At 56.3% G+C, this 12,507-nt stretch overlaps 2 protein-coding genes across 2 annotated transcripts; one reads left to right on the plus strand and one right to left on the minus strand.

Annotated features, from left to right (window-relative positions):
• Positions 1-1,311: 1,311 nt before the first annotated feature.
• vpl1-0 (Versatile peroxidase VPL1) lies at positions 1,312-3,294 on the minus strand (the record flags this gene model as incomplete). The annotated part of the gene is made up of 2 exons (XM_037315439.1): positions 1,312-1,890; positions 1,942-3,294. 2 exons carry the CDS (start codon positions 3,292-3,294, stop codon positions 1,312-1,314), a joined length of 1,932 nt encoding a protein of 643 aa, XP_037184690.1.
• A 5,828-nt stretch (positions 3,295-9,122) lies between these two features.
• On the plus strand, positions 9,123-10,908 carry CGCA056_v000179 (putative feruloyl esterase; the record flags this gene model as incomplete). Its single annotated transcript, XM_037315440.1, has 2 exons — positions 9,123-9,534; positions 9,653-10,908. The coding sequence occupies 2 exons, from the start codon at positions 9,123-9,125 to the stop codon at positions 10,906-10,908; spliced, it is 1,668 nt and encodes a 555-aa protein (XP_037185068.1).
• Positions 10,909-12,507: the final 1,599 nt, after the last annotated feature.

Here is a 12,507-nt window from a genome sequence, read left to right on the forward strand (position 1 = left end):
GCTGCCAACATTCTGGCTTTTTCTGGTCAACTGTTCACCATGAAGCTCAAAGTCGCTTTCTCGGCATCAATGTCCGCAACGACTGCGATTTCCAGCCAACTCGACCATGGCTGTCTCACCCGAATGGTTACTCTTGTATCTTCATCCGGGGGCCACTGAATGTCGTCCAAGGGATGTTGTAGCAGGGCAGTCCATACAAACGAGCAGAAGCCATAGGCCCTAGCTTCCCCGACCCGCTTGAGAGTCGCGCCCGATGCTGAAAACTCTCTGTATGGACCCCGGAAGTTGTCGCCCGGATGTACCTCCAGTAGTACCACCCCTTCACAGACCGCGCAGATTGTCGGCAAGAGCTGAACTAATCGATGGTCTTGGTTATGAGCAATTCCTTGACCTAGAAGCACGACACATTCTGAACAGGAGTCGATTTGTTCCGAGACGCAGTCCAGACAGGAGTATCGAGGTCCAGAGATTCTGTCGTCCTTGTTGTCTGTGGCGGGACACGTTGGGTTGTCACAGCAGGCGTCGTCGTGTCTCAACGGATCTAGAACGAGGCGATCCTCGAGGCCATTTATGAGTTGATAGACTGGGTTCGTTATCCCGTCGGGGATTTCGTCGAGTCGTTTCAATGGCATTTCGCAGAAGAGTAGCACATGCGACTTTTCAATAAAGGGTAAGATATCCATGATGATGATGTAAACCCTTTGACCTGTTTGAGGCGTATTTGAATGGACCGGTTTCAATCCTGATGTGGAAAGTAGCACCACTTCATGTGTTTTCTTGCAGTACGAGCTTCAGGCTCCAGCATTTCGAGCGACTGAGAATTGGGCATCCAGACGGTCGGTGGTTCCGCTTACGTTGTGTAGCGCCCTAACATAGCCCACCAACTGAACCGATGCCATGCAAGGGTCATTCACAATATCACCCGACGTTTTTTGAAGGCACCATGCTCGAGACCGTAAGCACCAGCGAAATGTCTACACAATCTGGGGCCTATACTTCACTGTACTTTACCACCGAAATTTGACCCAGTTTCTTTAAATGCAGTCATGTCAACCTTGTGGTGGAAATGGAGACCCCAGTTGCGTCATCTTCTATTAGGTATTATGTTGATTCGCGCCCATCGCGGTCAAGTCACCTTTTCTACAAGCAGCACCACTAATCCTGACAACTTCGTGATGATGTTTTCTGTCCTCATGAATGAATATCCTCCTAGGTTTTGATTGTGATCATAAACGCGCTGCATTTGTCCCTTTCCTACGTCTCTCCTTCTTCCTCATAGTTCAGAAAGATGTGTTCGAAGGAGCATGCTATCTAGTAACCGTAGCCACCACCGCCACCACCACCCGTGGACGGGGGGGAAGAGTTGCCCTTGGGCGGTGCACCACCACCGCCGCCGCCGCCGCCATACTGTCCACCGGGTGAGTTACCCTTGGGAGGGGCAGATGGACCGTTGCCAGCCGGGGGAGAGTTGCCCTTCGGAGGCACACCGCCCCCACCGTACTGTCCACCGGGTGCATTGCCCTTGGGCGGGGCGGCCGGACCGTTGCCGTTCGGCACAGTAGGAGCATTGCCTTTAGGCGGGGAAGACGGACCGTTTCCGTACTGCCCGCCAGGAGCACCGCCCTTCGGCGTAGGAGGAGCAGGACTGTTGCCTGATGCTCCGGGGGCTGACGGACGCGGAGGAGGTCCGATAGGCTTGCCTCCTCTAATCTCATCGGGAATGTTGGGGACTGGACCCTTGCTGGCGACCCAAGTGTCGACGTTGCCCTGGTCGGAGGCAGTGAAACCGGACGGAGCCCAGCGTGCGGGAAGTGACTTTGTGCATTCCGTCAAGTCGTTGATGTTGTAAACGCCCAGAAGAGAAAGACGGACGTATTCGTGAGCGTAGGCCTGATGCAAAGTTAGGACGTCCATGAGAGAAGTATCAGCAGATGAACTTACCGCGTTCCACGCAGCTTGGCCACCAGGACCGGCAAAAGCAGCAAACTGGGCGCTTGTGCTAGGGTACTTTGATAGTGCAACGTCGCTGTTGAACTTGAATACGCGCGGAGGGGCGTTGCCGATGGTTTCGGAGTAGAACTTGACATCCCACACACCAGGGGTGCTGTCCTGGGGGTCGCCAGAACGCGAAGGGTCGACAAAGCGTTGTTGACTGGTCGTGTGCGCACCAATGAGCGAAATTAGGCCGTACGAGCTGATGGTTTTATTGTTGAAAAGATCGATTAGGGCATCAGCTGGGCTGTTGACGTCGGGAAGGAGGTTGGGAGGAGCAGCAACTGATGAATCCTTTCTTCCAATGAAGGTCCTGACGCGGGGACCCAGGGGGCACACAACGGTAGCAGCGTTTGCGGAGAACTGGATGAGATCCGCCATGCTGATTCCGTATTGCTTGTATTTGTTGTACCACGTCTTGGTTTGCTCGATAATTTCTTCCAACCCCTTGTTCTCGACGCGGGATGCTTCAGAAGAGGACAGCACAATCGAGCCGTCAGCGCCACCGAGGTTGCCGGTTCCCTTGGACCAACCAGCAGCATCGTGGAAACCGAGGCGAATCGCTGCGCGAGCGAAGTCGGTGCAACGGCCCGATTCACCTCTGAAAGTGGTTGCGAGGTCGTCAGCGATGTACTTCCAGATGCAACAGGTGTCGGCAGCGCAAGCTGGTGTGTCTTTGGCTGGTAGCGCGCCATTGTTGGGAGCAGGAGGACTACCGCCGGGAGCGGGCGGCTTGCCTCCCGGTGGGGCCGGAGGAGGAGCGCCACCGGGAGCAGAAGGACTACCGCCTGGAGCAGGTGGCTTGCCTCCTGCAGGGGCCGGAGGAGCGCCGCCGTATGACCCACCTCCCGGGACCGAAGGTGGGGCGCCACCGGGAAAAGGAGGCTTGCCACCGCCAGGAGCAGGAGGAGCGCGACCTCCGGAAGCTGGAGGGGAACCGCCGCCGCCAGACGGAGGAGCGCCGCCTCCACCACCACCTCCAGAAGGCGCACCACCTCCGCCGCCGCCACCACCCCCGTAACCGTAGTCTCTGGGATGGATAGGGGCGGATCTCTTCTTGCCGGAAGGATAAGCCTCGTCGCTCTCGGCGTTGCCAGCACCAGAAAGGAGCTGCTTGATGTTCTTGCCTACAGGCGTGAGCTTCGAGTCGTCAAGCGTCGCAAGATCGCCAATGATCTCGGTCGACTTGCCGCCGTTGGAACTGCCCTGACGGGCCGCGATCTCGGCGAAGGTGTTCTTCATGCCAGGGTAGCCAAAGACAGGAGCTGCCACGAGGGCTGCGGTGAGGATGGAAACGCGCATGATGAGACGGCGAGACCAGCTGGCGGATAATTAAGAAACGAACGTGTGTTTAGAAGCGAGAGTGTAAAAGAGAGGAGTTGTGTTAAGTATGAACGAATGTACAGAGACTCAAGCCCGAAGCCGATGTGTTCTGATGCGAACCAAGACTTATGATTGCGGGAGTTGTTGGTCCTTTATATGTTGAGTTGTAGTTCGAAGAATTTCCCCTTCCGGAACCGGTCTTACGATGCAAAACCACTCCGTCTTTCCAAAGTCAGGCTGAGGAGAGCCGTGAACTGATGCTAACATCGGATTACTTCAAAAGGTCCTGAAGCACGTTGACGCCGGCCTTTACCATGGCGCCGGTGTGGTGGTCGACTAGTTGCACTACGGCTACATTGAGCCGGACGCAATCCTGGAATGCCGGGTGTCGGATGCGATCTTGCTTAGCCTCTCCTTTTGGTCAGTATGTGAAACTCGATCGGGCTCGTGGTTGCTAGCTACCGTGGTCTCGTAGTCTGCGGGGCGTCGTCGAGAACCGTGGGTGGCTTGCACCAACCTATGGAAAGCTTGACATTGTCATGCTTGTGTATGCATCGTTTCTTTGGTCTTCAGACCATCTTGTAGCTTATGTATTGACTGGCCATAGCATTGGCAATGGTAACTGAATCTTCTGGCCTTGATGAGGTGTTGAGCTGCTCAGATGCTCGTGCATGATGCGTGACAGCTGCCATTGATGCTCACATCACGTCTGCGCACCTGCCAACCCCGTCTGAGTGACTGATTGACTGTTGACAGACATCCCCAGACTTGCCATGAAAATAGACTTGCGTCTAGGAAGTTTCCGGACTAGCAGATCGATGAAGAAAAGGGGCAACTGTCTTAGCGCAATGAACCGTTCGCACATTAGCCGTTTGTGGCTGATCCGATGTTCTGTTTAATACGAATTGGCTTTGCCTAGTCGCAAAACGCCCAGATTAATTCGAATTCACCTGAAACGAGATGGTCATCAGCAAAAACGCCATAGGCCTAGATAAACAGCGCTAATAAGCTTATTTCTTTCCAAGAGCTCTTGATGTTAGAATAACGCATCTCGGTGGAATAACTATGACCGCATCCTGACGCGTGCAATTCATGATCTTTTGGGTTGAATGTTGCAGCTATACCCGAATGTCATGAAAGACGTTTCTGCCGTAGAACATTGTGGGGTTATCTTCCTGGCCGAGGAAAATGCAGCACACTGCGCGATATGCAAACTATACGAGGGGCACATACAACCTGCGACTTCATACCAGAAACAAGCAGTGAAACTCGTGAATCTCGTCTTAGCGCAGGTATTCCCAAGCTACTGTGCGACTCGAGGACTTGTCCGTCCTAAAGGAAATGTTCGTGCTCCAGCAGCTGCGAGCGACGATCGTCTGCCGGCTCATTACCGAAACTGTTCGGCCAACAGACCAGCAAACCGCCCGTTGAGGTTCGGCATGTCACGCATGTAGCAACGTTCTGCGTCGTCGACCGTCAGAACGAGCCTCAAACTCTCTGCGCAGATCCCTTGTCCACGGCATCAGCGACGATCGCCGCGCCCGCAGCTGTCACGATTTGTTTCCGAGCAGGCCGCAACCCCATGCCGCAGTGTCTGGCTCTTGCGGCCGATGGAACACAGATCCGGTTTCGTTTCGGCGATATTTTTGGGATCGCGGCCGTCGTTCGGCATGCCACCCATGACATGGATCTTAGTCAGGTAATCCCCTCGTCATGACTAAACCACATACCTTTCCACGTCGTGCCTACTTAGTTGCCTTGACGAGTTAGACTGGTTCCTGATTCGCACAAGCAGTCCTAGCCCACGTGAGAGTTCACCTAGCTTGGACTGTAAACACAGTTGATGATTCACAATGCGGGGAGTTGTTGAGCTGTTGTTTTCTAGTTGCTTGAGTTTATGTGTATGGAAAGGTAGTAGTTTTCACCACGGTTTGTGGTTTTGGGGAGGGTATCAAATTATGCTGGCTGGCGGCTGTATTTTGTCTATTACATGCAAACGCACATACGCCGATGTGTCCGTCCTCGCTTCTCCATGCAGTCTATGAAGCAGACGCTTTTCGCTGATATGTGAAGCCGAGCAGGATATTATGGGTGCAAAGGCTGTGTGCCTGCGGTAGGCGTCGGCCATGAAAGACCATTGTATTACGGTGGTGTGGTGTCCTGCACCTGGCGTCGTAGAGTCGTCGAACCTGCACTGCGTCGAACCTGCAGTGCAGCTTCGTGTGAGGTCGGGTGTTGAGTGGAGTGAACTTGTGTCGATGTCCATTATCTGTACGCTGACGGAGCATTGTTAGATACCGGGCTAGGTAAAATGTGATATGGTTGTGTCGGACTTACATCGACCCTCGCTGTAGTTCTTCATTTCCTGTTGATCCAGTAGATGAAGCCCCCAACCCCAAAGATACATGTCGCAGCTGCCACCGTATTAGTCTACATCGTGGAAGACCCGACGGAGTGTCACGCCGACTTACCAACTGCTAACGTCTCCAGCACCGTGTGATCAACACTCCTCTTCATCAACATCGTCCCAACCTCAACAGCTCCCTCCTGGAGGAGCCTCGCATCGATGACGGGCATGGCGGCTTATGAGAAGAAGAAAACGTCGGTAGTGATACTGTTTAACAATGGACAAGAAAAGAACTGGCCGGGTATGTAATGTCGATCACCGGGATCAAGAAAGAATGGGTTGGCTTTTGTTCCTCCGTGGACGACACTAAAAACAGATCAAGAACCGCCTCGACTTACACGGGAGAGCAGCAGCGCGGCATCCATACATATAAAAAACCACAAAAGCAAGTCTTGGGGAACCATCGAAATTGGCCCCCCCCCCCCCCCCCCCCCCCCCGGTTCCGCCATCACCCCTGTGTCTGTTTCCCCGAGGTCTCCGCCCCGTCGCAACAAATGAACTGCGCAATCACCTTATCGTGGGGACCACCGCGCCGTCCGCCTCAGCGTCCCGGGGGCTGGGCTGTCGAGAGAAGCAAGGCCAAGGGAACCATCTCCCTTCCCCCCTCCCTTAGCATGAAGCGCGCGTCTGGGTTCGCACAAAACTGCCGTTGGGGTGGCCGTCTACGACACGCGTGGGCTTGGGAATGGGCTCATGTCATCTCATTTCGGGTTTCAGTAGGGGGCAGCTCATGCAAGGTCCCACGTTATCTTGGCTTTTGCCCAAATACCACGAACGGGGAGATAGGTAGTTGTGTGGCCCTGGGCAAATCACCAATTAGAGCTCCCCTCCGTTCCGCAACTTTTTGGATGTGGTCTGGGTTCCTGGGTCCCGGTACCCATTGAGTAAGGTAAAAGAAAAAAAGGTGTGGTTTCGGGGCCGCGTTCCTTAAAACGGGCTGGACCCGACCGGGGTGTGCACTTTGATGGATGGGTTTGGGCGGGCGGTTTCTGTTACCGTACAGTACACCGCCACATACGACGACGAGTTTTGAAGCAAGTCGACGCGGCCGATTTACGGATCTGCGAACGACTCGGCTGATGATGGAAATCATAAAAGATACTCTGGATTCTTTTTGGTTCTGCTAGGTTCGAACTCACCAAGGGCCCGGCTGTGTGGTTCGCCATTTGCATATGCAGTGTTAGTCTGCGGTGCGCGGTGCGATGTGTTGCTGCCGCCGCTTTCGTCCAGTCCAACATCTCACCTCATGCCCGTCCTATTCTCTTCACAAGCCTGAAAAATCACCAGACATACCTGGCTTCGTGCTCCCATCGGCATCACTTCAGAATGTCACAAAACCGCGTGGTCCTGCCGCGAGTCCTGCGGCGGAAGCACATCAGCTCGGTGGGGGGGGATCTCACCACCAGCGCACCCAACGACCCGTTCCAGCCTCCTGAAACAAGGAGGATCTGCGGGTAAAAAGGTCGCATGAACCCCTACTTTACAGCACGCTTAGTGGACGTCTTCCCCCCCTGAGCCCTGGCGCATCTGCCCATAATCCCACAACCCGGCGACACGGGGACATTTATTAGACGACGACGACTGCCTACCAAGTACCAAACGCAGACGCCACTTACTGTCTCGTCGGGACACATGCGTGTGAGTATGTGCGGCGCTTTCAAACCGATTCCGCAATCCACATGCCTTATTGTTTAAAAACCGGGCTTGTGGTTGGAAACGCGGGGGGGGGGGTGGAAGGGGCCCTTTTTCTCTCTTCTCTTACTTTGGTGGTGATGGTGTGTGTGACTTGGTTGTCGGAGAATATGCATGTCTTGTGCCAGGAGACTGGATAAGGTCGTCACCCATCTCGAACGAAAAAAAAAAAAAGCCAAGATGAACAAGCCCGAAAGGCAACATGGATCTTGGCAGCTGCCCACCACCACCACCATCCGTTTTCCCCGTGACAGGCTTCGCGACAGCTTGGCTGCTTGGCTTTGGCCTTGGCTGTGGTCTTTTCTTCTTGAACGCTGCCATTCAGAGTTTAGATGATCAAACCTGGTGTAAGCAATTTTCGAGACTTGGAGGCTGAACAGCGTAAGTTGCTACCCGTCCGGCAGATTCGGGCGGTAAATTGGAGGGTCCACTGTGTAAGAGCGCCAAGGGAATTCTAGATCTGGCTGTTGAATTTCAAATTCATCAGCCGGTGACTTGGTAGGCGCCGTGAGTGTGAATACACACTTTCCAGATGTTGATGACTGGAATTTGAAGATCGAATCTGCCGTCGTCGAATTCTCCGTTGTCTCCGTGCTCCGGTATGTCACAGAACCGCACCACAGGCACCGAAGCCACCATGGCTCAAATTTCACAGGATATACGGAAGGATCTGGGTCGACAGTTGAAATTCGAAGCCCAACCCCCCCAAAAATCCTCCAAAGCCATAGCCTGAGTGACTAAGGCATACTCTATCCCAATGACAGCCTCTCTTAGTCCTCCCGCCTCGGACTTTATTCAACTCCTTCTTCCCGTTCTCCATGGCCTTCCAAGCCATGTCCCTGAACTTGTTCGTCGATGCCCTCACTTCTCACACAAGCCTGGTTTTCAAGCATGACGACGCAGTTACACGAGACCACGGCATAGTGCAGAAGCCAGCCGAGACTTGCATTACCGCCTCTCTTGGCGGGAAGAAGCGTCAGCGGGGATGGGTGGACCGCGGGCCGCTGCCCCACACACTCACCCGCATCTCGAGATCTCGGGATCCCGTATCGCCCCGGTTGCATATCGAGGCAACAAGAAAAAGAAAGCAACGGCACATTTTCCAGCAGTCGCATATTCTAGTCCAGCCTTGTTGACGTGTCCTCGCATCAAGCCTCTGCTAGCATTTCCGCGCCGGCGTGGGTGCATGCCTCCTCCGCATGTGACCCATGTGGGGTTAGCTTTTCCAGAGACACACATCCGACATCAAGATGGTGCTAAGAGGCAGTCTAACACCCGCATAGCTGCATTGCCAACACTGCTCTATGCCGCTCGCCTTCCGGCTCTGATAAACCACGAGTCCATCTCATTTTCAACCATTCGTCTTTGCCACTAGATATTTATCAAGGCAGGCGACCCTCTTTGCAGCGAACATTGGGAGGGAAACTTCATGCGGGAAAACGGGATCCTCGATATCCCCGAACCCGTGTTATTCGTCTGAGCCTGATGTTTTTTCCGCGACGCATCAAAGCCGAAAGAAGAATCGTGTTTTGTCACAGGCCAAAAAGCGTCTGAGCACCACCGCCCTTCTACACACCTGTGTGGTAGACTGTCGCCTCCCCCGGGAAACCCGGCCTAATTGAATGAAAAGAGAGGAGATCCAGATACAGAAACAGAGCAGTCCAGGAAATCCCAAGGCAGAGGATCTGCATCTCTCATTGCCGCGAAAATGAAGCCTTGGAGGACATCAGCCCTCCTCACAGCCCTTTCGGCGTTATCCACAGCAACAGCAACGGAACGATGCGCCCCAGAAACGTTCGCCCTCCCGCAGCATCCCCTCCCGGGCGCTGTCCTGGTGAGGATCCTCGCGACGCCCGTCCGTGGGCTGCGCTTCACGCCCACGTCGCCCGAGGGCCGCGCAGCCATCCCGAGTTCGGGCGTCAGCTTCTGCAACGTCACGGTCGAGTACGTCCACGCGGGGTTCGAGGACCTGACGCGGGTGCAGGTGTGGCTGCCGCTGGCTGGTGAGGGCGGGACAGGTGGTTGGAACGGGAGGTTTGTCGGGGTCGGCGGGGGAGGGTACTCGGCGGGGCAGTTTGGCAGCGAGGCGTTTGGGGCGAGGGTCGCGCAGGGGTATGCGGGTGAGTCTCTTTTCTTATCTGGGTGTTCGCTTTTCGTTCCTATGAATTTGGCAGTGTCTCTGCGGTTTGCACGTGGGTTGGTTTGCAAAGAATGCTGAGGGCTGACCGGAATGCGTAGCCGCCGCGACGGATGCGGGGCACGACACGACAACCTGGGAAGAGGCGCCGTGGGCGCTGAACGCCGACGGGACGGTCAACTCGCGGCTGCTGGAGAACTACGCGCACGTCTCGGTGCACGACATGACGGTGATCGCCAAAGCGGTCATCACCCAATACTACGGCCGGGCGCCCGCGTACGCGTACTGGGCGGGCTGCTCGACGGGCGGGCGGCAGGGCATCATCGAGGCGCAGCGGTACCCGGCCGACTACGACGGGATCCTGTCGGGCGCGCCGGCGGTCAACCAGCCGAGCCTGATCGTGAGCACGTACTGGCCGCAGTTCGTGATGAACCGGATGGGCGTGTACCCGCACGTGTGCGAGATGGTGCTGATGACGCAATTCGCGGTGGAGGCGTGCGATGAGATTGACGGGGTGCGGGATAATGTGATTGCGGACCCGGATAAGTGCGACTTTGACCCGGCGAGCGTGGTTGGGCGGGAGCTGGACTGTGGCGGTGGGAGGGTGATGGAGATGTCGGCGGCGGCGGCAGAGATTGCGCGGGAGATTTGGAGAGGGCCGCACGACGAGGACGGGAAGCCTTTGTGGCTGGAGAAGGGGTATCCGATCGGGGCGCCGTTTACGGGGCGGTTCGGGCTCGGGAACGTGAACTGCAGCGTGCCGGGGGCGCCGTGTACGGGGCACCCGTTCCGGATGTCGGTGGAGTGGATCCGGAACCTGGTGCACAAGGACCCCGGGTACGAGGTGGCGGGGATGGACTATGCGGAGCTGGAGGCGGCGTACGCGCAGAGCCGGCGGGAGTACGAGGCGCTGATCGGGGCGAACGACCCGGACCTGAGCGGGTTCAAGCGGCGCGGGGGCAAGATGATTAGCTGGCACGGGCTGGCGGACGAGTGCGTGACGATGCGGACGTCGCGGGACTACTACGACAAGGTGCTCAAGAGGGACGGCCGGGCGGGGCGGTACTACCGGCACTTTGAGGCGCCGGGGGTGTATCACTGCTACGGGCTTAACGGGACGTTTTACCCGCTCAAGGGGCTGGAGACGCTGCGGGCGTGGGTGGAGGAGGGGGCGTTGCCCGAGGTGCTGGATGGGTTTAGGCTGAGCGGGGGTAACGAGAGCGAGGCGCCGACGAGGCCTTTGTGTGCGTACCCGGCGGCGGCGAAGTTCAAGGGCGGCGATGCGGCGAAGAGGGAGTCGTGGGGTTGTGAGAGGAAGGGCGGGTGGTACAGCACTTGGGGGCGGGATGAGTTGTAGAAGGACACGGGGGGGGGTCGTTGGAAGTGGATATAATTCATTATCAAAAGTAGTTACATCGCATAATACATATTGGTTTAGATGATCGAGGAGACACTGCTATTGCAAAGAAAAGAGGGATTAAACTTCTGATAGCGCCAGCGGAATTGCCGTAGCGCAACGTGATAGTGCCGTGGCTTGGGCTGAAGGGAGTTGCGAGTCACCAAGTGTCCTCCAGCTACGAGTATCACATTTGGCATTTGCCGGTGACAAACAGCAACAGCAAAACAGGCGATTGCTACAGCCACAATCAGGTGAAGTTGACAAACGGGAAACAACATCGGGGGATGAAAAGACGGGAAGCAGCAGGTGGAGCCTTTCCTCCGGATTTCGCTCCGCCAATGGCACCCGCCGAGAGAAGGAGCATCCCCGCCGGTTAGCCGTTATCTTCCCTTGGGCTGCTTGGGCGGGGCTTGGCTTAGCCCGAAGCGGAGAATCAGGGTCTCAACCGAAGGGCGCTAGCTCGTGGTTACATAAGCTCCGGGCTACCTGCAACACTTGTGAACTGCCCGAACCTGCAGAAAAACGTGACTCTGGAGGACGATTCGCTCCACTGGCGGAAAGCCGACGGGCCCAGTTGGCCTCAATCAGAGACACGATTGGACGGTTGGGGGTGTCGCCACCTGTGGCTTTCTGTGGTGCCTTCCCACAATTCACAGTTTTCAGGGTCCAGAGCACGCCGCTCCCCGCTTCTGTGCTGATGTTCGCATTTCCTGTGCCTGCCCTGCCATCCATGGGCAGGTGGGATTCATGGATGCCCGTAGCTCCTCCTCCTGATAGTGGCCTCTGGACCTGCGTGTGCCGTTGCTTCCCTTTCTGCCTGCATTTTGGCTGCGGCTGTTGCATTTCTTCGTGGCTTGCTCTAACAGAGGCAGAGGCAATTGCCGGTCTTGCTAAGTGGACAGGTCCTTCCTGGCTTTTGAGGCCCGGCCGGTCCCTTCCCTGGCACCTGCCGCCATGTCCGTCATTTTTGGCAAAGGAAAGAACAGGCAGGAAGTCGCCCCCTCCCCCTCGCCCCTCCTCCTTCTGCCACACACAGAGTTCAGGTACTTTCCCTTTCCCGTTCCCAGCCAGTTTAAAGAAAAGAGCGCTCGCTCGAAGAAACCTCGATCTCGATCTCTTGCTTCACGTCCGAAGATCGAGCACCACTCCCACTCACCCTCCACCGGCCGCATTCAATCCCTGGCCACCGTGTGCGCCTGTGCAGCACCCCAAGAGAACCGCCGAGAGGGCCGCTGCATCACTTTATTCGTTTACTTCATTTATCCTCCGGCGCTACCGCCGTCCGACCTCTGATCTGCTGCCGCCGTTCGATCGATCGTCTCGCTCCGCCCTCCGCGCGCGGTCGCAGCGTCGCGCAGCGCAGCCCACCCCCCGTGAGTGAGTGACGGACGCCGGGCCTGGCCGCTCCCGGAATCGATCAGATTCAGATACAGACATTTCGACTTTGCCATCATTTCCCCCATCCGATTCTTCAAAATTCCGTCCCACGCCATTACCGTGCGGCCCCACGTGCGAAGCCTCTGCTTTCGACCCGCCCGTGGGCCCCCGGCTCGATTG

The sequence above is a fragment of the Colletotrichum aenigma genome, assembly GCF_013390185.1.
Source record: "Colletotrichum aenigma strain Cg56 chromosome Unknown KSG_Cg56_contig01, whole genome shotgun sequence".
Taxonomy (NCBI): domain Eukaryota; kingdom Fungi; phylum Ascomycota; class Sordariomycetes; order Glomerellales; family Glomerellaceae; genus Colletotrichum; species Colletotrichum aenigma.